At 40.6% G+C, this 27,664-nt stretch overlaps 1 protein-coding gene across 2 annotated transcripts in view; it reads left to right on the top strand.

The window, feature by feature from the left end:
* Window positions 1-27,664, top strand: part of C2CD2 (C2 calcium dependent domain containing 2) — a 1,081,249-nt gene that overhangs the window by 463,700 nt on the left and 589,885 nt on the right. For both annotated transcript variants that reach the window (XM_044071129.1, XM_044071130.1), the window contains exon 5: window positions 4,159-4,278. In XM_044071129.1, the coding sequence (XP_043927064.1) occupies window positions 4,159-4,278 (120 nt within the window). The remainder of the gene's footprint in view (window positions 1-4,158; window positions 4,279-27,664) is intronic.

Genomic DNA, 27,664 nt, shown 5'->3' with positions numbered 1-27,664 from the left:
AATGGATAGGCCATTGCATTCTTTTTTGCTACAAACACCATGAAAAACCTATCCCACAGGGGATCAGAACTCATTCCACCCCACTCTACCAGGGCTGCATCTTCCTCTACAGCCTTTCTCAGAGGCGTCCCTACCAGGGACATCCTAGAAGCTGCTACCTGGAGTTCTGTACATACTTTCACCAAGCATTACCATCTGCCAATTTTCTCTAAATCCAGAGATGACTTTGCCACTGCAGTCTTGCAAGGCCTTTTAGCTGGTCCTAATTCGATTTAAATTCCTCCTCCCATCCTTAGCTTTGGGAATCTACCCAAAAGTGATGACTGCAACATTCAAACATGAACAACATAGTACAGTTGTGTACACTTACAATAAATGTAGATGTTCGAGTGTATTCACTGTTGCAGTCCTGATTACCATCCCTCCAGCCCCCTTCTTTTTCTTTTTTGGATATACCTCTACTTTCCGTTACTACCTTCAAAATCTTTTTAGTGTGTTTGCTTTTTTTGTTGCTTCCCATTAAGGGGGCACCTGACATCTGGGGCAAGAAAAACTGATGTAATGGCATTGGCTGCATGTTTTATACCCCTGACGTCATGGAAGAAGGGACAGCAACCGATGCAGGATCCAAGACTTTGTTAATCAGGCTGACTGAGGGCTACTGCAAGCAGATATCCCAAAAGTGATGACTGCAACAGTGAATACATTTGAACATCTACATTTATGGTAAGTGTACACAACTGCACTTTTTAAATGTGGACATGGATGTCATAGTAATCATTTGTACATATTGTCAGCAATGGGCATCATGTCAATCAAATGTGTAAAGGTCAGTTTTGATTGCTGATATGTTCCTTAGATTGCTGATATGTTCCTTCAGAAGCATTATGTCCTATAATACTTATATTTTCTGACAATAACCAGTCAATATACAAAGGTGTTCACGTCTGTTTTTTCACTAGCATATCAACTATGCAGAAAAAATGCTGTGATATTCTGTGCGTTCTACTGCAGTATTGAATATGTGCAGCATGTATGTGCTGCTTCTGAGCTTGTCAAGTCTTTCTAGTGTGATTCACAACTAGTAAATGCTAACAGGTATGAAGTTCTTGTTAGCTGGCATGTGTCTGCACCATAACCACGTCATTTTCTGATCTATAGATTCCCATAATATATAAGGCACCTGCAAATCTGGCTTTGAATCTTTAGTGGCGGGGTCAATGGTGGAGTGTCTGTGATACATTCATCAGAGCAGAATAAATTTCATGGCACAGTTAGCACAGCATAACAGTGCTGTTCCAGGCATTGATATATCTGATGAGCCACATTATTTTTTTTTTACTGTAGTCTTGTTCTTCCTTTGAATGATTATTGCAACAGTAAAGATCTTAAGAGTAACTTTGAAACCGCACACAAAGAATTACTACTCCCATTAAAACACTGCTTTTTTTTACTTGGCTATATGTGTCCATGTATCAGCTTTTGTCCTTGATTTCATATAATGTGAGAGGAACAGAGTTGTAATGGCACAGTTACTAGTTACAGCACCAAAACTGCAGCTCACTGTTTTTATCTTTCTGCCAAGTGCCCCCTATTCTGCTTATGTACCTGATGATTTACATACCCCCATGCTTTAACTATGTTCATTAACAACTTACACCAAGCTTTACCACACCCTACACTAGTCCAATATGCTGATGACTCACCCATAGTCTGTTATACAGCCAACCTAGTTATACCCCAACAAATGACCAAGCAGCTTTCTTTACTTTTGAATCTTGGCTCCACCAAAATCACCTGTCGTTAAACGCCAAAAAAACGCACTTATGTTGTTTACCCCTAAAAAATACCTCTGTCAGTGTTCAAGGGTCGATATCACTTTGTCGAACTCTTAAAAGTTCGAATGTCATGTAGTCGACACCATATGATCACACTTTTAAAAGTTCGAACATTTCAACAGAGCTCTCCGTACAGTGTGGAATGGGAAGAGTTCCCTTTTCTGCACTGTAGTGCGATCTCGGAGTTGGTATATTTAAAGAGCGGGGTGTTTGGGGTGTGCAGGGGGGCTTGCCTGCCCTGCTTAAACCATTCAGGTAGGTTTTTCCTTTGGTTTATTTTTTTTATTGCATTTTCAAACTTTTAAAAGTTCGATCATATGGTGTCGACCATATGATTATATGTAGTATAGACGCATGTTCAAGACTTTAACATTCTCTCACTGAATTCTATAAAAATTGAACTTGTAGCTAATGCTAAACTCTTAGGGATTATCATAGACAACAGTCTAAAATTTGATCTACATATCCAATCAAATATCTCTAAAACCCACAAAAAACTTGGCCTCCTGTACAGGCATCATAAATTCCTCTCCCCTTCTACTAAACAAGCCTTAGCCCTCTTACCTGCTTCCTTCTCTTACCTACGATAGTCCTTTGCTAACTAGCCTTCAGTCCTCCCTAACACCAAAATTAGAATCATGTTACAACAGAATTGCCAAATTTGCTTTTAACTCTCGTCATTCTACCCATCACTGTATAGTCTTAAGAAATCTCCACTGGCTTGAATTCCCACACTTCCTACTACACCTCCAACTAACTACCTCTCATAGACTAATTTACAAACCACAAGACTGCCCTGCAGTCAGCTCCTTATTTGCCCCTTACTACCCTACTAGGTCACTACGTTCAGAAAATCAAAACCTACTACAAGTCCACAAACCTAACCTTCCAGGTGGTAAACTCCTATCCTCCTGGACTATGGCCAGACATTGGAATGATCTCCCTTCCTCTGTACACTCCGAACAACATCCCATCAAATTCAAAGCTTCCCTCCAAAGTCACCTTCTTTCCTACTGGATTTGCAAGTGTTCTGCCTTGTCTAATGCTATCACCTAACCTTTCTTTCTTATCTTGTCTCATCAGTTATTCAGACTCTAATCCACAGTCACTCCACACATAAACTTATAAACCTAGCTTTCTTCTTAATTCAACAGATGATTTTTTTGCTTTATTTAAAATCACCTATTTTTGTCTTTTGCTTCATTTTAATCCTACATTTGTAGATCTGAGTTGCATCACTTCACTGTCGTCGTTTGTATTGCAGTAATTTTTGTAAATATTGTAACTACCTTGTGGTAGCCACCTCTGTACTGTACTGCAATTTTCCTTATTATATTAGTCTACTGGTGCTTTTCTTCCTGGGCCTCCACTGAAAATGGGCTCTCATCAGCCCAGTGGACTTTCCCGGTAAATAAATGTCATAAATAATAAAATAAATAAATAATGGTCATCGTGCTATGAGTGAGCTGCAGCTAGATCATACACAAGATAAAAATGTACAGTAGTGATTTCAGTGGTAGTCTGTGAGATGGAAAACCGTTGTACTTCTTTTGATGTATGGATTTCTCTGCCCGGATTTTGGTTATATGGTAGGGTTTCTGTTTCTAAACTTGGTGGCACAATTCAGAGCATAAAAGGAACCATATTGTCTGTTCCTTGGAAGAATAAACCTTTTTTACTTATAGTATTTCATTTTTATATGAAAATCATTTATCTTTTTCAGATTTATTGTTTATTTAAGTGATTTTGATTGTATTAAGGTCTTTATCTTTTTAGGTTAGCTGAAGTCTGCCTTTTTGCAGCATATATACTACTTTTCTATATTAATTAATTCTTACATTGTTCTCCCCTAGCCATCATGCAGTCCAGTAATTTTGTAACGTAGACATATGTTTAGAAAAAAAGGTGCAAGGCTGTTTGTTTTGATGTAATTTTTATGGTCCTTCATATCTCAGAAGAGCTGATGTTACAATTCTAATGATATCTGAAAAAAGCTACCTGCATTGTATCTTAATGTACATTTTATTATTGTAGTGTCTTGTTATAAAGCTGAAATATTTTATATTTTTAATACTGATAGATTGGGAGATGGTCACATATCCTGCCTTTCCTCTTATCTCCTTCAGATTTAAATGTCCCTGAACTTCTGTACATGTACTAACAACGATGGAGACAGTTTTCCTTATAGAAAGTTTTCAGCGCAGTTTTTGTAATGTTTTACTGTCTGTTGTAATTGTACTTATTAACTGTCTGCTGATAGACAGCTACAAGACCAAAACAGATTGTAGATACATATTTAAACATTTGTATTTCTTACTAGGTATCTCAGAAGGATCCCCATTTTCAGGCTACATTGAAAGATGCCCTGAAGGTTCTTCTTAAGTCTGTTCAGCCATCAGCAGTTTTAATTGCAAAACCTGGCCACAGGACTGAAAGTCAAGTAAGAGGTTTTGATAAAAATATTCTTCACATTCTTTCTCTGTGGAACAAAAGTGCAGTTTGAAGGAGAGAATATTTTTTAAAAAAACCCTTATCGCTAATGAATGTAGTAATGTTAACCTGATGCTTCACATGTCATGGCATTTTCTTGCACAAAGATAATGGCTTATGTTTGTTTAATTCTGTTTGTACAGTGTATGCCATTCGGTGTTAGGGGGAAGTTTGTGCAGTACATTGTGGTTCCTGATTGCAGTGTGTGTTTTTTCTGCACCAAACAGGAATGAAACAGAGAATACTTGGAATATGCAGGTGTAGACTGTTGATGACATGGTCAGATAAAGGTCCACCCCTGCCACACCTGGAAAACAGTTTGAGCTTGTTGGCAAATAGTGGTATACAGTGAGTTCTTGACAGTAAACATAGCAGCATTGTATCTTTTGCTTCTTTCTGTCCATTATCACCTTGGAAACATAACAAGCACAGAATAAGTTTACCCTGCTTCAAAAAAAAAAAAAAAAAAACAAACCTGTTAGCACAGTGCTACTGCGGAAGGAGACAAATTTAATCCAGTGAAGAATAAAGCAAAGTAGATAAGAAACTGGCTTGATATGGTAATAAATGCTCAGGCAAATGGGATCGAAGACGATACTAGTATTGCTAAAATAAGCAAAACCAACCTTTAATTGCTCAGAACTAAGTTTCCCGCACTCTTATCTGTTTAACCATTTATTTCCTCCCTGCTCTGGATACTTGGATGTCCCGTCCTCTCTGCACTGTCATCACTAAAATAAGCAAAACCAGCCTTTAATTGCTTAGAATGGAGATTCCCTACAACTTACTGAGTTCCCTGCACTCTTATCTATTTAACCATTTATTTTCTCCCTGCTCTGGATACTTGGATGTCCCGTCCTCTCTGCACTGTCATCACTAAAATAAGCAAAACCAGCCTTTAATTGCTTAGAATGGAGATTCCCTACAACTTATCAAGTGTATGTTCCAATTGCCTGTTTTTACACTGTTTTGCCAATTATTCAAAAACTGTTGTGCAGTACTGGGAACCTGTGTGTGTCCATACTTACTGGGTCACATTAGTTTTAGGTTCCCCCTTTTCCCCTAGAACTCAGACTTTGCCTTTTACAGCCTATACAATGGGAAACAAAACTTTTACCTAAAGATAAGGAACTTATAACAAATATATTTTATAGTGCCCTTTTGCCTGTTTAACTTCAATTGGTGCTACTTCTACACTGACCTGTTTCTCTCTGAGTGGCTGATAGGTTCTGTTGTTTAACCTGGCTGCTCTGCCTCATTCTGTCCACTCCATTCACATTTGCTATGCTCTGGCTCACTCCATTTCCCTAATGTGCCCCCAAGTCTTACTTGCCCCACTACTTCTAACCTGCCCCACTACTTCTAACCTTATACTATATAGCCACTCCTACATCTGCTTATTTACCTTTCACCTTACCCATATAGCCCCCTCCTCTCTACCTGTTCATCTTCTTGCATCAAAACTCCTCCCTTCTCTAACCCTTCACACCAATACACTTTCCACTAACTATACTTTCCTTCACCTCACTCCCCAAAACATACCTGCACATTTGTTATTCACTATTTCTACCATTGTCTCCATCAAAACTCTATTACTCTTCACTCTTCCCTTTCACTATGATACCTAGAATACTTTTGCTTCTCTCTTCCTGTGCACATTTTTCTCTGTCTGTCTTCTTACTTGGCTCTTAACTCTTAACCCTAGTAATATTCCACCTAAACCTACAGCTGTTACATCCACTCCCTGTCTTCACTCAAAGGATTACTCTAATTTATCCTCCAGCCTCTTCCCTTTGCACCCTCTCCTGTACCCCAAACTAAACATTCTACCTATACCTACCGATGCTCTCCACCATCACACACTCTTCAGTAAACTCCGAAAAGATTTGCATTCACTATCTGTACACCCATATTATCCACTATTCCACGCTGTGGAGATATCCAGCGTAATCCTGGAGCCATCTTACATAACCTGTCGACTCAACCTAACTCCTTCCAATTACTAAAATTAGTAATGTCCAAAGCATTCAAAACAAAATTTCTGACTGTCACATCTGAACAGCTCACTACCAACTGGACATTATTGCTGCCATAGAAACTTGGCTAAAACCTGTAATAAAAGACTGAATTCCTCTGCCCAGGCTTCAACACTATACTAGACAGACACTTCATGAAAGGAGGTGGTGTTGCTCTCCTTTACCCTAGTTCTTACTACTTTACCCCCTCTTGATACTGTCCCACACTTCTCCACTGCAGTAATTCTATTCTCATTTCTAAAAATAAATAATTCCAAAAAACTATGTGCTATAGCTCTTTACATTCCTCGGTAATACCATACCTATCCTTGAAAACATTTTAGCCTGGATCCCTGATACAATCAAAAATTCAACTGTCATATTAGGTGACGTAAATATCAACTGGACCAACATCTGCACAAAACTTCCCTCCACTAATCTAAACTTATTCCACTTCATCCAATTAATCACATCCCCTACTAGATTTAACAAAGGTCACATGGAAGGCTGTATCCTAGATTGGATACTAGTCAGTAACCGAAACAAAATCTCCTCAGCAGGCACCCTTCCAAATACCCTCAGTGATCATATGCCTGCCTTTGCTCTCAGAACATCTCCCTCTCTCCAAAAAGAACATCACTATAAACAAACTCAAAATTTAGCCAACTTTGAACTTCAAACTTAGATTACCCTACTGAAAAACATAAATTGGAATATCATAAAAATCCTTCCCTTAGATGAAGCAGTAAGCTGCTTTAATAGTCTATTTTTTAGATACAGTAAATAAACTTGCCCCTTGTATGAAAATAATAAATTTAGTTACGCCCCCATGGCTAACAAAGTCAACAAAACAATTAATGCAATCTAGAGATAAATACTGGAGACAATTCCAAAAAATAAAAATCCAGCCACACTACAATACTGCAGGCAACTCCGCAACCAAGTTAAAAAACAAATAATCAAAAGCAAAAAAGAATACTACCTACAATTCCAGTCCAACAACAAGAACCCCCCCCAAAAAAAGAAATGGTCAGCCATAACCTCCCTACTAAATCCAGGCACTAAAGCCCAGCCTACTCCAGTTCCAAACAAAACACATCCAAACATTGCCAATCTTCCCTCATTTCATAAATATAATACCCAACCTCTCTTCTAATGTCACCAAACACCAAAAAGACTGAAACTCTTCTTCTGCTATCACTTCTTGTCCTGTTCCCTCCCATAATTCTCCTTCCCTCCCATAATTCTCCCTCTCCATCCTCCCTTGAGTCCTCTGAAATTTCCAAAACTTTTCCATGGTCTTTCTCCTTAAAACCAAGTCCCACTGCCACTATAAAGTGACTACTACTCAAACTCAAACCGGGCTCCAATGCAACAGATGATCTGCCCACTGAATACCTAAGAATAGCAGCAGATGCAATTGCCTACCCTGTTAGCATACTTATAAATAGATCTGTCCTTGAATCTTATGTCCCAAACAACTGGAAAAAGGCATTCATTTTACCACTCCAGAAAGGTGGAGACCCCACAGACCTCTCAAGTTACCATCCGATTACTATCTTCTCCCCCCATTTCTAAGAGTCTTGAAAAGTGTATACAGACTCAATTCCTCAACCTTCTCACCAGTAATAATATTCTGTCTCCCACACAGCACAGCTTTAGACTGGGTCACAGCACAATGACTGCCTTAAACTCCTTCTTGGTTATAATCTGGTCAATATGTGTCATTACTTTCTTAGATCTTTCAAAAGCTTTCTATACCGTTTCACACCCCCTTCTTCTTAACAGACTCAGAAATTCGACTGTTCCCTCATTCACTCAAGTGGTATTCAAGCTGTCTAATAGGGAACAAGCAGTCAGATGGAGCTCCTCCTTTTTCTTCTTATCTCCCTAGTCCCACTGGTGTTCTCCAGGGGTCTGTTTTGGAGCCCCTACTCTTCAGTATTTTTATTAATAATCTACATTTATCACTTAACCATGGCTCTGTCATTCAATATGCGGATGTTTCCACAATTATTTGCTCCACCGATTCCATTCCCAAACTCCAGCATATTACCCAATTAGCATTTTCCTTTATTCAAAATTGGCTTACCAAAAATCACTTGCTACTCACTCCCAACAAAACCAAGCTACTTGTTTTTCTCCCTAAGAGAAATACTCTCTTAAACAAAGACCAGCTTACTAAACTCCCCCAGAACAAAACTCCTGTTAAAATAGTTTCCCATATTAAACTACTAGGTGATGTCATAGATGAACTCTTAAAACTGGATGTACATGTTCTATACAACATTATAAACAAACTCTCCAAAAACTCAACTTGGTGTATTGGCACAACAATTTCTTTATCCCTACTAGAAAAAAAACCCTTGCCATCACTTTTCTCCCCTCTCAGACCTATGGTGCTCTATTATTCACCAACTTATTTTCTACCCTAAAATCAAAATTAGAAATCTGCTACAACAAAATTGTTAGATCTGCTATTAATGCCACTTACTCTACTCACCACTGTACTACGTTACACTCTAAATTTGCTCGAACTACCACACTCTGTCCTACATTCATTTAACTTCATATCACAAAATAGTATTTAGCATGTCCTGCCTTCGCCACCTTATTCATCGACTACCTACCCAACAAGTCCCTTAGGTCGGAAAATCGACATCTTCTACAGAAAAATAAACCAAAACATCCTGCAGGCCAACTTCTGTATTCGTACTCTGTAGCCAAGCTCTGGAACTCTCTTCCTGTTACAGGTAGATCCAACCCTCATATTGCTCCATTTAAAACTTCCTTACATAACTATCTTTCCTCCATTTAGAGCTGTAACTCCTTCTCACTCCCTGCATTTAATGCCTGGCCTCTTCTTCTCCCTTACCCCCACTATTACCCTAACTTACTACTCACTTGCTGCCGATTGTTATACATCCTTGTATATCTTATTTCCTACACCAAACTGTATTGTTACTTCAACATCTGAAAGACATTTTCCCATTTATCTCTACTTCTACACATATGCAAGCACTATTTTTCCCTCTCAAAATGTTTTCATTATTCAACTGTGTTCTGTAAGCTTCTTCTGTATATATGTATGTATGTGTGCAGGAATTACATAATCATATGTATACTGAACATCTGAAGTCAAATTGTCTGTAAAAAATGTATTTTCTTTATTTATATGATCTTTTGTATGTACTTATGTATGTATGATGTGTCTATGTATGTATGATTTCACAATTGTATGTTGCTTTTAACCTCTGAAGTTAACTTGCCTGTACAGTTTATTTACTTGTTCAAGATTGTTATATGTACTGGAGATTTTCTCCCCTGGTCTCCACTGAAAATGGGCTCTAATGTCCCAGTAGACTATCCCGATAATCAAATGCCAATAAAGTAAATGCAGGGGTCACCAGTGAAGTACCTAAGGGTTCATTTTGGGTGAAGGTTCCATCAATGTGTATCAGCACTGACAAGGAATCTAAATTGTCTGTTTCTTCATAGGTAGGTACTAGGCTATTGGCCCTAGGGCCTATATAAGCCTAGCGAAACGGTATCCTGGCTTTCGCCACCCAAGAAAATTATTTTCCTGTTACCCTGTCGAGCAGAGCCACAGAAGTGATCCCCGGGGTGAATTTCCTATCTCCCATCCAATCATCAAGATTTTTCTTAGAGTGCTAATGAGGAGCTTTGTTTTGATATAGATAGGTAGTTTATTCCAGAGTATGGGAAGTCTCTGGAACAGAAATCTATCCCTCCAGCATCTTCTGTTTATTGTGGTGACAAGGTTTAGGTCCCTAGAGCGTGTATCTCGGAGGGATTGGGATTTCTTTAAGTCGAGCATGTCCAACAGCTCTGGGTTTGACATAGCTTTGTATGTTTAGGCAGAGATCACTTCTGAGTAGGCGATATGCAACAGAGTAAAGCTGGAGGTTTTTGAGACGGTCTGCATAGGGCATCTGTTTGAGGCCGGTAATCCTCTTTGTGAGGTATTTCTGCAGCCTTTCCAGTTGTAGATGTCTTGTGAGGTATATACCAAAAGGGGTGTTGTACTCTATAATGGGTCTAATGAGTAATGAGTAGAGGAGAACAATGACCTCTTTTTTTCCTGGATGAGAAACCTTTTGTGATGAGGTGTGCCACGTACAAGAATTTCCTGACTACTGTGATTATCAAAGGAGAGACTACTGTCCACCTGTGTCAAAAGGTCTCTTATCACACTTTCTGTGTTAAGTAGACTACCGCCTCTGTGGCAGTTCATGGATACAAAGTTTGTACCAAAAGGGATGACAATGCACTTTTTGGCATTGAGCATGAGACCATGGCTTTGACATCAGCTATCTTTCTCAGTGAGTCCCTTTTGTAGGATGTCCACATCGTTAGGAGTTTTGATTATGGCTCCTAGTTTGCAGTCATCTGCGAACTTTGTTAGCCAAAGACCTTCTGTGTTAGCCTGTATTTCAGAGAAGTAGATACCAAACAAGAGAGGGCCAAGGACTGAACCCTGTGGTACTCCACTTGTCACTGGTCTGAAGTTGAATTTAGAGTCTGCTGCTTTCACAGTGTGGGTTCTGTCAGTGAGCCAGTTGACAACCCATCTTGTGACATAGGGATTTATACCTAGTTTTGTGAGTTTATATATAATTCCAGAGTGGGGGATGGTGTTGAAAGCCTTGGCGAGATCTAGGTAGGCTGTGTGAACCACTTCACCCTTATCTACGGCTTTGGTGACCGCTTCAAAGAAGTCTATCAGGTTTAGGAAACATGATCTGCCTTTTACAAACTCGAACTGGGTAGGGTCCAGAGTTTGGAGATTACCAATGTCATTGTTTATAAGATGTTCTTCATCTCACATTGCTGCAGTCCTTGCACTTGGGTAGTCCGCTGTCCTCGGTCGGCCCGAATATCAACATATAAGGCTGACGTCGGTCAAGGCGCATTAGACTGACATCAGGACGTCAGGGAACAAATGCGCATGACCGACGTCATATCCTCAGTCTTTTTTGCTGCATGGTCCGATGCAGAAGCAGCGTTGCAAGTGCCGTTCGGCGTTCTGAAATTTTTCGAATTCGGAGTTTCAGACCGAGTCAAAGTTGGCTAAGTACCCGTTAGAATATTTTAGTTTTTTCTTGCCTCAGTGGTTTACCGGATGTCAGAAAAAGTGAATAACTGTATTTCTTGTGGGAAACAGATACTGCATAGAGATTACCATACTTTGTGTATTCCTTGTTTAGGGCCTGAGCACGACGTTGTTGGGTGTCGCTCTTGTGCTAGATTCAATAAGCGCACTATAAAGAGAAGGCTAGATTGTGCCAGGTTAGTCTTTGGGAAGCGGTGCAATTATAAAATGCCGTCGGATGCTCCGACGCCCGCTTCTTCGAAGAAGTGCAAGGACAAAGCAGCTAAGCCTAGGCTTGAAGAGCCGTCCGTACCGGACGCCGGTTCTTTAGAGGTGTTGGTGGAGCCGGTGGTTCTGCCGGAGGTTTCTCTGGAGTCCCAGGGAGAGACTTTGTTATTGCAAAATGTGGCCTCTCAGGAGGCAGGTCAGGCTGAAGGGGCTTCTCAGGTTACTGTGCTCCCCTCCCTTCCTAGGGTGGTTAGGCCCTCTCCTTCTGTTTCCAAGGCTTCTCCCAGAGGCAGGCCAGGTTTAGCTTCAGTTGGTGTCACACCTAGTTCTTCAGGATCTGTGCCCAAGAAGCATATGCTTAAAATGGCAGAAGATTTGATTACTTTGATTAGAGGTTCTTTGCCCCCTCCTGATAAGAGACCTAGGGTGGAACCTGAGCTAGGAGTTTTGAGCAGGCTTGGATGTTTCTGAGTCTTGGCTGAAGACTTGCAGGAGTATTCTCCTTATTCTGATTCTGATGTGGATGATTCTACTCCTTCTGCTTCTCCTCCTGAGGATTTTTCTTTTCAGAGACTCTTCATTCCATGAGGGAGCATTTTAAGTGGGAAGGTCAGGACTTCTCTGATTCCAGGAAAAGGCTTAGGGAATTTTTGTTTTTACCCCAGCATAGGCCTTTGGCTATACCTCCTGTTCTGGATGTTGTGGAAGATGTGTTTGCAGAAGCTTCCCTTAATCCTGATTCTTTGCCTCCTGCTCCTGTTAAACCGGACCGGTATTACAGGGTGCCTGAAGCTCATAAGTATCTTTTTAGGAGTCCTAGGGCAGACCCAGAAACTGTTAGTCAGGGGCCTAAGGGTGTTAAGGCTTCTGTTGTCAAAAATCTGGTTCCTCCAGATAAAGAGGCCAGGGCTTTGGATAGATGGGGAAAGAAAGTTTATACTTCCTCCACCCCAGCTATGAGGGCTTTGAATTGCCAGTTTCACATGTTGAAATACCAAAACTATCTCCTTTCACAATTGAAGTCTAAGGTAGATGCTCTGGCGGAGGGTATTGAGTGTAAAGAGTTACAAGATTTAGTACATGTTTCTGAACAGGTGGGTAAGCATTCTTTGCAATGTGGTTTTGATGCTGTACAGGCCTCGTCTAGGGTGGCTGCCACTGGGTCAGTTCTTCGCAGGCACGCCTGGCTGAGGGATCAGAATTTATCTGACCATGTTAAGACAAGGATTTTAGATGCTCCTTTACAATCTGATGTGTTGTTTGGTTCTCCTGTTGAGGCAGTCTTAAAGAAAATGGAAGACAAGGCTAAGTCTATGCAGACTGTTAAGGATTTTTTGCAGGTTCAGCCTCCAAGTTTAGTAGAAATTGGCCTACCAAGGGGTGGACGATCCTTCTTATGATTCCCAGTCTAGGGGTAGATCTAGACGTGGTAGGGGCAGAGCTCAGGGCTCTTTCAGGCCTAGAACAGGGAGTTCACCTGCACAGTCTTCGCGTGAGGGCAGGGGTCAGTCCTTTCGTAAACAGACCCAATGACCTACCTTTTCAGCTGCCAGAGCCTTCTCTTCTGGCAGCACCTTTGGGAGGAAGGTTGGCACTTTTCAAAGAAAATTGGAGTTTAATTACCCAAGACAGATGGGTATTGGATATCATACACCACGGTTACAGGTTTTATTTCCATACCTTGCCTCCTTTCAAAGGCATGCCAGACGTTCCTCCTCAGCAAAGAATAGAGGCTCACAAGCAAATTTCTCTGTTACTCCAAATAGGGACCATACAGCCGGTCCCTATGCCAGAAGTGGGCCTAGGATTTTATTCTCGCCTGTTCCTAGTACCAAAGAAAGGGAACACGTGGAGACCAATTTTGGATTTATCTATCCTCAACACTTATCTGGACATTCCCAAGTTCAAAATGTTGACGTTACAACAGCTTTTACCTCTGCTGGGCAAAGATCATTGGATGGTAACTTTGGATCTCAAGGAGGCTTACCTTCATGTTCCTATCAGACTGAGTTGCAGGAAGTATCTGCGTTTTGAGCTGGGACTTCTCATTATCAGTTCTCTGCATTGCCCTTTGGCTTATCTACTGCCCAGAGTGTTCACGAAAGTTCTGGCTCCAGTGATAGCTTTCCTCAGGTTAAAAGGAATACAGATCTATCCTTATTTGGACGATTGCCTGATTCTGGCTCAAGGAAGGGACGAGCTTCTTCATCATTTGGAATATGTGATAGCAGTGCTAAGATGCCTGGGGTATTCTGTGAACGAAATAAAGTCCAGTCTAGTACCCTCTCAGGACATGTGCTTTCTGGGTGTGAGACTGAATACAGCATCCCAGATGGCCTTTTGACCCCGGACAAACAAAAGAATCTTTCCCTTTACTTTCATCAATTGTCTCATCAGTCCAGGCTGACTGCAAGGACAGTCCTTCAAGCCTTGAGGTTCATGGCATCTTGTATTCTGGTGCTTCCCAATGCCAAACTGCATATGAGGAAGCTACAATGGTATCTCAAAAATGTATGGACACAGCACTGCCAGGATTTGGACACTGTCATTCAAATAATACCTTGCATTCAAAAGGAATTGTTGTGGTGGGCTCAGGAATGTCACCTAAACAAGGGACTCTCTGTGACCCGGCCAGAGGCGAGTCAGATTCTAACGACAGATGCCTCAGACAAAGCTTGGGGAGCTCATCTGAATGGAAAGTGGATACAAGACAAGTGGCCTGCCAGACTACAACATCTACATATCAACTTGAAAGAGATGTTAGCAGTCCAGTTTGCATTAATAGCTTTCAAGGATTTACTTCTTCCAGGGCAGGTGTTAATTCTAACAGACAACACAACTGTCATGTGGTACATCAACAAGCAAGGCGGAACACATTCTTATCCTCTATGCAGGCAAGCAATGATTTTGTGGGAGACTGCTCTCAGTTTACAGCTAAATCTTCAGGCAAGGTTTCTGCCGGGAGCACAGAACTCCTTAGCAGATGTGTTGAGCAGACGAATTATGGATCCCCACGAGTGGAAATTGGATCCTCATGTATTTCAGAAATTGACAGTGTCATGGGGAACTCCAGACATAGATCTGTTCGCTTCTCCACTAAACCACCAGCTGCCAAAGTTTTGCACGAAAAGGTTTCATCCCACAGCTTGGAAAGTGGATGCTCTTTCTTTCAATTGGAGCAATCTTCATGTGTATGCCTTTCCACCTTTGCCTCTCCTCCCAAAGATACTACTAAAGGCCAGACAGGACAAGCCAAGGATGATTTTGATAGCTCCAGATTGGCCTCGACAGCATTGGTACCCATTACTGAGAAGCCTGGTACGGGAGCCTCCATGGCCTTTGCCTTTGATTCCACACCTGTTGTCTCAGGAAGACAGTCATTTGCTCAATGTCAAGCTTCACTCTCTGCACCTAACAGCCTGGCATATTCTGTTTTGAACCATAGTGGGCCTCCACTTCCACAGCAAGTTTTGAATGTTATTTTGGAAGCTAGAAGGCCTAGTACAAGGAAAGTGTACGCAGATAAATGGAAGAGATTTTTATTTTGGAGTGCAGCAAAGGATTTTGATGTTTCTGAGCCTAATTTAAGTGTGGCTCTTCAATATCTTACTGAGTTACTGGACAAAGGTTTGTCCTTCTCTTCTATTAAGGTTCATGCTGCAGCAATTTCGCTCACTATGATTGTGACCCACCATTGTTTTCTCATCCTTTGTTCAAGCAATTTCTTAGAGGGGCAAAGAATATAAGACCCCCACGAAGAGCTCCTACTCCTGCTTGGGATCTCAATTTTGTGTTGGAGAAACTCACTCTACAACCTTTTGAGCCTGCAGCTACTACCGAGTTGAAATTTTTATCATGGAAGACTGCTTTTTTGTTGGCCATTACCTCTGCAAGAAGGGTTTCTGAGTTGCAGGCCCTTATGGCGGTTGAGCCTTTCTTAATTTTCCATAAGGATAGGGTGTCTTTACGTACTAATCCTTCCTTTATGCCTAAAGTGGTTTCTAGTGTGGCTTTAAACCAAACTATTCATTTGCCTACTTTTTATGCAAATCCCCAAAATAAAGGGGAAAAGATTTTGCATACTTTAGATGTACACAGGCAGTTGCGATATTATTTGGACAGGACTAAAGGGTTCAGGCAGTCTCAGCAGTTATTTGTTTCATTTGCTTTGGGTTCTCAGGGCAAGCCTGTGTCAAAACAAACTATTTCTAAGTGGATTGGGTTTTGCATTGCTTTCTGTTATTCCCATCATGGCAAGGAGATTCCAGCTGGGATTAGGCCTCATTCCACTAGGGCTACTGCCACTTCGACAGCTTTTTTAAGGGGGGTGGCAACTAAAGATATTTTGGAGGCAGCTACTTGGAGTTCAGTGCATACTTTCTCTAAGCATTATCACCTTCCACTTTACTCTAAATCTAGGGCTGGTTTTGCCACTGCTATTTTACAGGGCATTTTGGCAGCTCCTGCTTCTTTATAGTTTTGCCATCCTCCCTTTCCTCTGCTTTGGGATTCTACCCAAGTGTAAGGACTGCAGCAATGTGAGATGAAGAACATAGTACAGTTTTGTACCTACCATAAATGTAGATATTCGAAGATCCACATTGCTGCAGTCCAATTTACCCTCCCTCCTTCCCCTCTGTAGTTAGAGGCGGTTGTGTGGGTTGGGTTGTAAATATTGTGTATATTGTATATATTGTACATATTATTAGTGCAAGGGTGGTTGGTTGGTTGTTTGCTGTCTTTTGGTTTTGACCTTTCTTTTTAGGGTCTTCTGACATCTGGGGCAAGAAAAGACTGAGGATATGACGTCGGTCATGCGCATTTGTTCCCTGACGTCCTGATGTCAGTCTAATGCGCCTTGACCGACGTCAGCCTTATACTTTGATATTCGGGCCGACCGAGGACAGCGGACTACCCAAGTGTAAGGACTGCAGCAATGTGGATCTTCGAACATCTACATTTATGGTAGGTACAAAACTGTACTTTCCATGATGATGCGTTCCATAGCCTTGCAGACCAGGCTCGTCAGGCTAATGAGGCGGTAGTTCCCAGGGTCCGTGGTGGCTCCCCCTTTGTGGAGTGGGATGACCGTTGCTGTGCGCCATTCAGTGGGCACAAAGCCTGAGGTGAGGCTATGATTGAAAATGGTACTTAGGTGGGGTGCCAGTTCATTCTGTAGTTCGTGTAGAGCACAGCCTGGGATGTTGTCAGGTCACATGGATGCTGTATTCTTGGCTTTGGAGAGTGTGTTTTTACCTCTGCAGCTGTGATTACAGGAACCTTGCATTCTTCCGGTATAGAGATGGGCCATTTAGGGGGTGAGGGACATAAAGTTAGCACTGAACCTATCTGCCAGGATGTTGGCAATATCAGTTGGTTCTGTATATTTAGTGCCATTGTAACTCAGAGCAAATCTGAGTGTTGCCATTGAGATTATTGACATAGCTATAGAATGCTTTGGGGTTGTCTTTGGAATCAGTGGTGATTTTGTTTTCTTAACTTGCTTTTAAGGATTTTATGAGGGATCTCAGCTTTTTACTGAGGCTGTCCAGGGAGTTCCTCCAATCATGGGATTTTACTGTTTTTTGCAACAGTTTCTTTCTTCTGTTGTAGAGTTTGTTTATCATAGGGGATCACCAGATTGGCTTCCTTTTTTTGGAGAATAGCATCTTGGTTCTGTTAGGGATTGCACGATCCATGCATTCGTGTAAGTGCTTATAAAGTGCATTTCTGTAGGATTCAGCAGTCGTACCTCTATTGTCCCTTAGCATGGGTGTTGTGAAGTTTACCATTTCTGTCTTAAGAAGCGTGAAGTTGGCTTTGGAGAAATTTTTTACGGTGGTTTCCCTAATGGGAGGTAGGGGTGGGATGTGACTGTCTAGGGTGATTAGCTTGTAGTCGGATCTGACCAATGAGGAATTGACCTCTGGTGTGCAACACCAGTTGCCCATGTTGATAATGACCAGGTCTAGGATATTGCTGCCCCTGGTGGGGGTGTGGATAAGTTGATCCAAGGCATTGCAATTTATGAATTCCAGAAAACGTTGAGCACAAGAGTTGGTACATGAGTAGTTTTCCAGGTTAATGGTGGGGTAGCTGAAATCGCCCATTGTTAGGTTGTACCCTAATATTTTCCAGTGTATCAAGAAATGAGGAGTGGGAATCCTGGGGCATGGTGGGGGATCTGTAGCACGCTACAATTTGGATTGTGGTCTTGCCCAGAGTTAGTTGCACTTGGATAATCTCGGATGCATTATGCTGAGCAACTAGCCTGGAAGTATGGATATCCTTAATGAATATGGTCAAGCCTCTGCCTTTAGTGTTTCAGTCCAGGTTTGGTGGCCGACAGGTGTGGTATGAATTATAGCCTGGTAATGCAGGGGTGATCTCTGGAGCCTTGAACCAGGTCTCTGTCACTGCACAGATGTCGATGTTCTCCATTTTAAGGAGTGCCTCGAGTGAGTGCATTTTGAGGTTTAGACTTCTAGCATTGAGTAGCATTACCCTCAGATTTTGCTTGCTTGTACCTGTTATGGTGGTGAATTTGTCATTTGAACCTTGCCTAAAAAAGGCACTACAGGGGTGGCAAGAGCCTTAGCCAGTATCCGGAATCCCAAGGGCGACAGGTGCAGGCCATCTCTGGCAAAGCATCGTGGTTTGTTGATCATGTCATCCTAGGCAGACAGATACGGGATTCCCTTAGAATGACACCAGAAGCTTAGCCAATTGTTGAAGTCAATAATTTTGTCCGTGTACTGTGGTATCATTCTGGGTGATAGCAGGATGCTACTCAGGGCTAGGGTCATACCTGACTGGGCTACAAGATCGGACAGCTCCTCCATGTCTCTTTTCATGTAGTCCAAGGTGGTATGTTTCAGGTCATTCACACCAACATGGACAATGACAGAGTCATATTTGTACTTGTTGTGGAGTGACTTGAATGCATGCGTTATGTGGCGGATCCTAGCATCTGACAGGCAGCTGACAGTAACTTTCTCCTTGTTTAGTCTGGTGAGTGGAACATCAGTGTGCTTGACTATAGAATCCCTATGAGTAGAGTGTTGGGTACGTTGTTATGCCTTATGGGCTGTGGTTGAGTGCACACTGAGTTTGTGGGCTATGTGTCATGTGGGTTGTGTTGGGGGGGGGGTGGAGGTTGCTTGTGTTTCTGCTTTGGAGGTCCCTGTTGCTTGGGTAGATTTTTGAGAGCCTCCGCGAATGTAGGTGTGTGTTTTGTGTTTCTATGTGTTTGTTTTGGTGGTGTAGGTTTTGAGGGACTATGTGATGAGTGTGATGTGTTGCAAGTGTTTACCTTCTCCTCTTGACTGTCTAGTCCAGTCTTGGGTGAAGAGAGCTTTGCTTCCAGTTTGGCTATATAAGTGCATTTCTCACAGGTTGTAGTGTTGGGTGGTAGGAGGAGAGGGTTGTCTGTGTACATGAGGCAATTGCTGCATTGCCCCAAGATGCCCAGATTCATCAGGTAGATAGGAGAAATCATCGGGAGCTGACCCTTAGCCATGCCTGGATAGGTGCTTATTTATTAAGTACTAAAACCTGTTTTCCTCTAGACAAGTGAGGAACGTTGAGTACTGTTGTAATTTGTAGCTTATCTAGTGCTTACAATGAGTTCTGAACAAGTGCTGAGCCCAAAGAAACAGATTTGAGTGCTGCAACTAAAACAACTGGCTAGTTCTAAGAAACAAAATTAAGCTAGAAGGCTTCCCTCCAACACAGAAGGGCTCGGGGGCTCAGAAGCATACAAACAGTCCTGGGTACAGCAAATCTGTATCTGGACTAGACGACTTACAGGAAAGGCAGGAAACAAGCTTAGAAATTTTTTTTTTTTTTGTAGAGGGCAGATAGTGTCAGGAGATTCTTTCAAATGTACACAGGTGTAAGGTGAAGGAGGGAGGCACGCAAAAGCATTGCCAGAGATGGAGACAATATCTGACCTTGTGTAGCAATCATGTATCCATGCTGAGTGGCGATTTGTATCGAAGATGGACTGAGGTAATGATTGCTAATATTAACATACTGTACCATGAAGAAATCACGCTGCTGATAGTGTTGTGTGAAAATATTTGTAATTTCCACAGTTTCTGAGCAGAATTTACCTGATTACTCTTTAGAATTTGTGTTGCTGTCAGTATTCCAGAACTTCTGTATGGCTTTTGTTATGATACAGCATTCTTTATAAAGTGCAAAAGAGAAATTCACACAGGTTTGTAAATGATTTTACAAAGCAGAAGGTTTTGAGTTAGAAAATGCTGGTTTAGACTTGAATATTATGCTGGTTTAGACTTGAATATTAAAAAGGCTACTTGGCATATTTATCAAAAACTCTGAAGAAATTGTTACGTCTATGTGTTGGGAAAATGACGGAAGCCAACTACATTGCAAGGCTGTCTTTTCCAGACTAAATAACAAATCCACAATGTTGTCAGTTTTCAGTAGTGTCACCCCTAGAATTACAGCATGGCATGCTTACAATACTGCATCAGGAACACAAACACTGTATTTTTTCACATGCATTCATATCAAATTTTGCAGAGTGGAGGCTCTTGTTCAGTGAAAAAATACATTTTGGCTTATGTCTTAGCAACCACAACTGTAATTTTCTTCTTGATATGATCAAACCTATGTCTGTGTTGTAAGTCTTAAGAGATATGTAGATTGAAGCTTTCCAAAGTTTAAGCATTTTTTTACTTAATACAATGAAGGTGCAAAAACCGTAGTGAAGTTCAGAATGTTTGGACCAAATTACATATGTTCCTGTTTAGGTTCATTTTGCCACGCGTATGACCTCTTGCCCTTCAAGAAGCTTAATTGTTGTAACCCCATGTTGATGTTTTCTGCTTTCCAACTAAGTATCAAGCTTATTTCTGAAAGAAGTTAATTGCTACTTCATTCTGATTGTAACAGGAAGCTTATCCCATAATCCTGGAAAGTGAAGTATCTGAGATATATATATATATATATATATATATATATATATATATATATATATATATATATATATATATATATATATATATATATATATATATATATCATGTCAAACTACTCCCACATTTATCTATCCTCAACTCCTCCCACACCTCCTACAGCCCAATCACCTGATAACACCACCCTCCAGTCACATTCCCATCCTATTTTATCCAATCCATTCTTCACCATGCTCCATTCCATACCCCACCTACACCTTACATTACTGTTGAAACTACTTTCCACCCTAACGTCCTTAACTCAACTCCCAAATCCCTACCTCACCCCCTCCACCTCACTACACATCCACTTACTAACACACTTTCCCACCTGCCTTCTGCTCCATATCTCCTGAACTTTATCCTTCCAGCACTACCCTACTATGTAAGTTCAAACCCCTTCCTACACTTCCCACACCCGACCTTCCCCATCTCCAACACCCCAACAAATATACTATCTACCATACTCGAAAGCTCCATCCCCTTTAGATAATATAATACTTGTTCTTCATCAGATCTCCCTGTCCGTCTCTGGTGACATCCATTCCAACCCTGGCCCCAGCAACTCCCCTCCCACCAAACTCCTAACTCCCTCACACACCAGCAACCCCAAGTCCATTCGTCTCACCACTATTAATGCTCAAAGACTTCAAAATAAACTCCCCTACCTTGCACGCCTGGCTCAAACACAATCATCCTGACATTGTCGCTATCACAAAAACCTAGCTAAAGCCATTCATAAGACAATGAAATCCTGCCACCCGGCTACCAAATGATCCGCACTGACAGACCCTACAAGAAAGGAGGTGGAGTTGCCATAGTCTACTACTCCTCCTACACAGTTACCCCCCACAAACCAATTACATCCCTAAATTCAGTAAGTGAATTAATTCTAGCCCACCTACAAGTCAGCAATCACAAATCTATATGCTAAGCCGCCTTATATATCCCTCTTGGCAGGAACAATATCTCAACATTAGAAGATATCTTCTCCTGGTTCTCCTCTAACATCAAAAACAAATCGATTATCCTAGGCGACGTAAACATTAATTGGTCCAATATCAACTCTCAACCCCCCTCTCAAGCTATAAACCTCTATAACTACACCCAACTAATTAAGTCTGCCACCAGGCCAAATAAGGATGGCACTTCGTGCTCCATCCTTTATTGGAATTTAGTTTCTCACCCTAACCTAATCTCTAATTCAGACATCCTCCCAGATTCTATCAGCGATCACCTTCCTGCATTAGCTAACCGACACCACTCTCTACTCCAAAAACAACACCATTATATTCAGACCTGCTCTCCAATTTCAATCCACAAGTTTTCTCTGACTGTCTAAAATTAATTGACTGGATCCCCTTAAAAACCCTACCCCTAGACCATGCTGTCATCCATTTTAACAATACATTTCTCAACCTACTCAAGCATCATGCTCCCCCTAGAACCAAATGGATCAGATCCAAAATCTCAACCTGGATATCAAAAGAAACCAAGCTAATCATGCGCCTTAGAGATAAAAAAATGGAAAAAATACCAAAACAATAAACTACCCGCTACATTACTAGAACACAAACTACTCTGCAACTACATAAAGAAACTAATAAATAGAGAACACAAATCCTATTACACAAAGCTTCAATCTGAACACTTCCAACCCATAAAAGTTCTGGAGTACTATATCCTCTCTTCTGCATGCTGGTAACAAAGACAATCCTTGTCCCAACACTAACCTTCCTGACCTAGAAACAGCCACATCATTCAACAACTTCTATGTGGAATGTATATCCAAACTAACCTCCAGCTTCCCACACCCCCCCTTCTGTCACATCCCCTCCATCCACCACCCTCTTTTGAGACAACACACATAATTCTCCCACTTTCACACTCAACCCCATCCCCACTAGCACTATAAAAAGATTGCTCCTCCAGCTAAAACCTTGTCGTAATGCACCAGATAATTTACCCACATCCTTTCTCAAATTATCAGCCAACAGCTTAGCCCCACCTGTCTCCATTCTAAAAACAGAGTCATACAAGAATCATATGTCCCTTCAATTTGTAAACATGCTGTCATTATTCCACTCCATAAGGGAAGTAAAAATATTGACTTCAGGCCCATTGCCATCCTTTCTCCTCTCTCAAAAATCCTTGAAAAATGTACTCATGCACAACTCATGCCTTACCTAACTCACAATAACCTTCTTGCCCCCACACACCATGGTTTCTGCCCAAGCCACAGTACCATTACTGCCCTTCCCTCCCTCCTAGAATGCATCAACCATGCTCGTGACTGTGGCAAACTTGTGTCCTCTCTTTTCCTAGACCTATCCAAAGCCTTTGACACCATCTCCTACCCCATTCTCCTGTCCCAACTTTCCCATCTCAACCTGTCACCCTCTACAACATCCTAGTTCTCTAGCTTCCTCTCTGAAAGGCTGTAAAATGGAAATGTTCTACATCCCCCTTCCTGCAAACCACCACCGGCATTCCCCAAGGCTCCGTCGTCACCCCCCCCCCACTTTTCGACATATTCATTAATAACTTTCACCACACCATCTCTGAGTCCTCCCTAATCCAGTATGCAGATGACTCTTCCATCATCTGTACTGCTGACTTCCCCTTCGACCAGCAACTAAAGACCCTATCTGCTTTCACTATTACTGAAAATTGGATGTATAACAGCCATCTTGGCCTGAATGCAAATAAAATAAAACTAATGATCTTTACTCCCTCCAGAAGCTCAGTAATTGATAACACCTCCGTTTCGATAATTAGCCAGGATAGCACCCTCATTGAGATTGTGCCTCACACCAAACTCCTAGGTATCGCCATTGATGAACACCTGAAATTCGACATCCATACTCTAACAGCCATTAAAAAAAAACACCAAAAACTAGGACACCTATACTCACACAGCCGCTATCTGACTCTCTCCACCAGGAAGACATTAGCATCCACCTGCCTTCTTCCCTCTTTAATTTACGGTGCCCTCCTACTCACCAGCCTCTAACTTGGCTTACAATCCAAACTGGATTCCTGCTACAATAAAATCTGCAAATTCACTGCAAACTCCAAAAACTCTTTCCATCATTGCTACTCCCTCCATTCTCTATGTCTTGAACTTCCTAATTACCTGAACTTTTTACAGCTCACCAGTGCCCATAAACTCGTGTTCAAGCCATCCAGATGCCCCACTCTCTCGTCCTCCTTAACCCCCTGCATACCCATCTGCTCACTCCGATCAGGAAATCAAAATCTCTTACACATCCACAAACCTTCCCAATCCTCTGGACAACTTTTGCTATCTTACTCCATAGCTAAACTATGGAACCCCCCCCCCCTTCCCTTCGTAATACCACTAACCTCACTTCAAATCCCTACTGTACTCCTGCTTGTCATCAAATTGGATATGTTCCTGTTCTTCTCCAACTTGAGTCCCCCCACTACCATTCATTTCAGCATCCCCATTCTTCTCTCCACCAAGCAACCCCCCACTTGCCTACTATCTACTAGACATACCTATATCTTCCTCTACTTCCTTCTACTTCTGAAAAAAAATAGGTTCTTATTCTCCAAATGTTAAAGTGCTACCATCTGAGCATGTTTTTTTATTTTTGTTCCATTGCCACTGCAGCCACTCTGTATTCAAACGCAATTACAGCCATACTTTGTACTTCATACTTTACTACTTTGTACTGCTATATCAGTATTGTATATGTCTTGCTTTATGATGTTGTTTTCGTGTCTTTTGGCTTTTCCCGGTTAAGGGTCACCACAGCGCAACTCCGGTCCGCTAATGATTGGCAGTAGATTTTTACGTGCCGAGTTGCTGGCCCTGACGCACAACCTTCAACGAAGGTACGCCCATTCACGCATGTCTCCACACAGAAGACGCTCTAGCTGAGAATATGTCTTGCTGTATACTTATGATTATTTATTTATTTTACATTTGTTTACCGGGATAATCTGACTGAACACTATTGTCCATTTTCAGCAGAGATCCAGGGAGAAAAGCTTCACATAGTACAAAATCAACAATAGTTAATAATAACAGTTGTGGTTACAAAAGTCAAAACAAATTAACAGTTTCCAAAAAGATAAAAGATTTACAAGTACAGAGTAAGATGATTACAAAAAAATGTAAGATGATTAAACAAGTGGAAGTAGAAAGATAGTTGTATAGGATTTATTAAATACATTAGGGATAGAACACATATTAGATAAAAAAAAAAAAAAAACAGCTGACTGCTAGTGATTAAAAGTGTGTGACCATAGCACATTAGTATTCACTAGGAGCATGTTATTTTCTAAGAACTCATATAGTGTATTGTATCGCTTATGGAGCTTTTCTACCTAGGCCTGCACTGAAAATGGGCTCTTCTTGGCCCAGTGAACTTCCCCGGTCATCAAACAGTAATAAATAAATAATAATATACACATATATATATATATATATATATATATATGTATATGTGTGTGTGTGTGTGTGTGTGTGTGTGTGTATATATGTGTGTGTATATATATGTATGTATATATATATATATATATTTTTTTTTTTTTTGCATTATTGATATTTTTACAGTTAGTCTGACAAATTTTATTTTAGCACCCCCAGTAGAGTGTTCATGCATACATTCAAATAGAACGGAATCAGACACTGTCTTATAAACTAGCAGGACGTCATCTTTTCTTGAATCAGCTCACTTAACTGGCTTGAATAGTCTTTAAAAAAAATATTAAAAAAAATCTGCAAGGCTTATTTTATTTATAAGCTACATTTTCACTCCCATTTCCTTGCACTGTCCTGTATTTGAGCCAGAAATAATGATTATTTGTTGTGAACAAGCATTCATCTAATTAAATAAGAGATGATTTATAAATAATAAAAGAAAAAATTGCCAAAAGAAGACAACCCACCACTGCGTCTCTGTAGAAAAGTGTAGTTAATCCAAGAAAAAAAGAGACGGAGACAGCTTTGGAAAGCTGTCTCCGTCTCTTTTTTTCTATGATTTATAAATAATTTTGCAGCAGACTTTCAGAAACTTGCACACTGTCATTGCACAGTCACATTATGAAAGATGATTTTGCAGTCATATACAGAATCAGCTTTTGTGCAGTGACAGTCATAAAGGTTAAATGGTGGGTCACAGATAGGTTGAAAATGTGAGCCCATATAATTGAAAACTGGCAAAGTTGCAAGTAAACAATCAACTGATTAAACGCAAAGCTTATACATTTGGGCACTGCCAATAATTTTGGCCGTAACTTTTAGATTACTCATCTTAAGATCCTGCTTGAGAGCATTGGTATTGCCCCCCCACCCCCACCCCAAGAATTTTGGCATTGACATTTGTGCATTTCCATCAGAAGGGTGTTTTTCTTGTTGTAAGCAGTTGTTTTTGTTGTTGTAACATTAAGCAGTTATTAGATAATAATTCATGAGGCATGATTTCACAGTTGACAGTAACATTAAGCAGTTATTAGATAATAATTCATGTGGCATGATTTCACAGTTGACCGTATTAATAGTTTGGACCATGAGTATCTGGAAACCCCACATTTTGGCCATATATTAAAAGTCCCGTAGAAAATAATTAAGTAAATAGCCATTGTTTTCTCAATTTGTGATTGATTTCTAAGAAGTGGAAAGTCCTACACCTTCCAGTGAAAAGTGCACGTAGGGTAGTAGTTCCACACTCATTGGTTTGAGTGGGGTCTAGCAGTTGGCACTGTATTGTTTTCTTAAAGTAAATACTGTTTTCTTCAACAAAGTGACACTTTAGGGCTGGGTACTGCCAGAGTCACTAGGGGAATTAGTGACAGTGCTGGAGAACCCCTCCCAAGTGTAAGAGAAAGGTTAAATAAATTCACTATGTAAATAGAATTTTTTTAATATATATGTATTTTTTTAATTTTATGAACTTCGTGTTGCTGTTTGAATTTGTAAAGATTGCAGTCAGATTGTAGGATTTGTACTTAATGGAACTGCTCTTAGTAATGCACTATCTTTTAACAGGAATCATAGCACTTGCATTTTTTTTTCCTCTGAGGATTGTAGCTGACATTCCTAACCTCGTCACTGAAGCCCCACTGATTAATGTTGACTTGGATATACTACATGTCATCCAGCATAGCTTTTTAACCATTGCTGATGGTGAAATGCAGGTTTGGGGCACGATTTGGAAAACTACTGCTTTAGAACCCCAGGGCAAATCAACAAAAATGAGTAAGAATTAGTAAAAATAAACTATGCTTTTGAGCCCCAAGATGATATCTTTAGATACATAGGGACATATTCCAGAAGAGTTGCTTTCAGTGCAAGTCTGCCCTGATTCCAAAAGACTTGCCCTTAGTGTAAGTGACTTACTTCAGTGTAAGGCCTATCTATAAATAGGCTTAAACAGGCTTACTATGAGGGCCAGATTCTAAGGCTTCTGCTCTGAGTGAAAGTGGTCACTTGTACTGAGAGAAAGCCTTTTGGAATTGGGGGCCGTAGTCTTTAGATTATGATGTCAATTATATGTTTATGAAAAATTGCCATCTTCTGGCATTTAAAAAAATCACTCAGAGTACTTCATCATATAACTGGCATTACAAAAGCATTTATCAAATATATTGTTAAACATGAAACCTACCCGTCAGCACTTTATTATTTTATTAAAAAAAGCTTTTCCATGTACAGTCTGAAACAACCAAGCAGAAAAGATGTATTAATTTTGTAATTAAAAAAAAAAAAAAAAGATCACTGACTAAAGGTGTTGCACAATAGGGAAAATAACTTACTAAAATTTCAGAACATGTACTATCTATCTATATATATATATATATATATATATATATATATATATATATATATATATATATATATATATATAAATCTTAGAAGTCAGTATATAACTCATCAGATCCCTATAAAGGAAAATATAGAAAATAAAATAACTTTTGAGTCCTAATATTACTGAATAATGCATTTTTGATTGCTGTCCTAAAAAC

The sequence above is a fragment of the Protopterus annectens genome, chromosome 5.part0 (genome assembly GCF_019279795.1).
Source record: "Protopterus annectens isolate FY-2018-M chromosome 5.part0, PAN1.0, whole genome shotgun sequence".
Taxonomy (NCBI): Eukaryota; Metazoa; Chordata; order Ceratodontiformes; family Protopteridae; genus Protopterus; species Protopterus annectens.
Note: the sequence above shows the minus strand (reverse complement) of the source record. Positions and strands in the feature narration are given on the sequence as shown.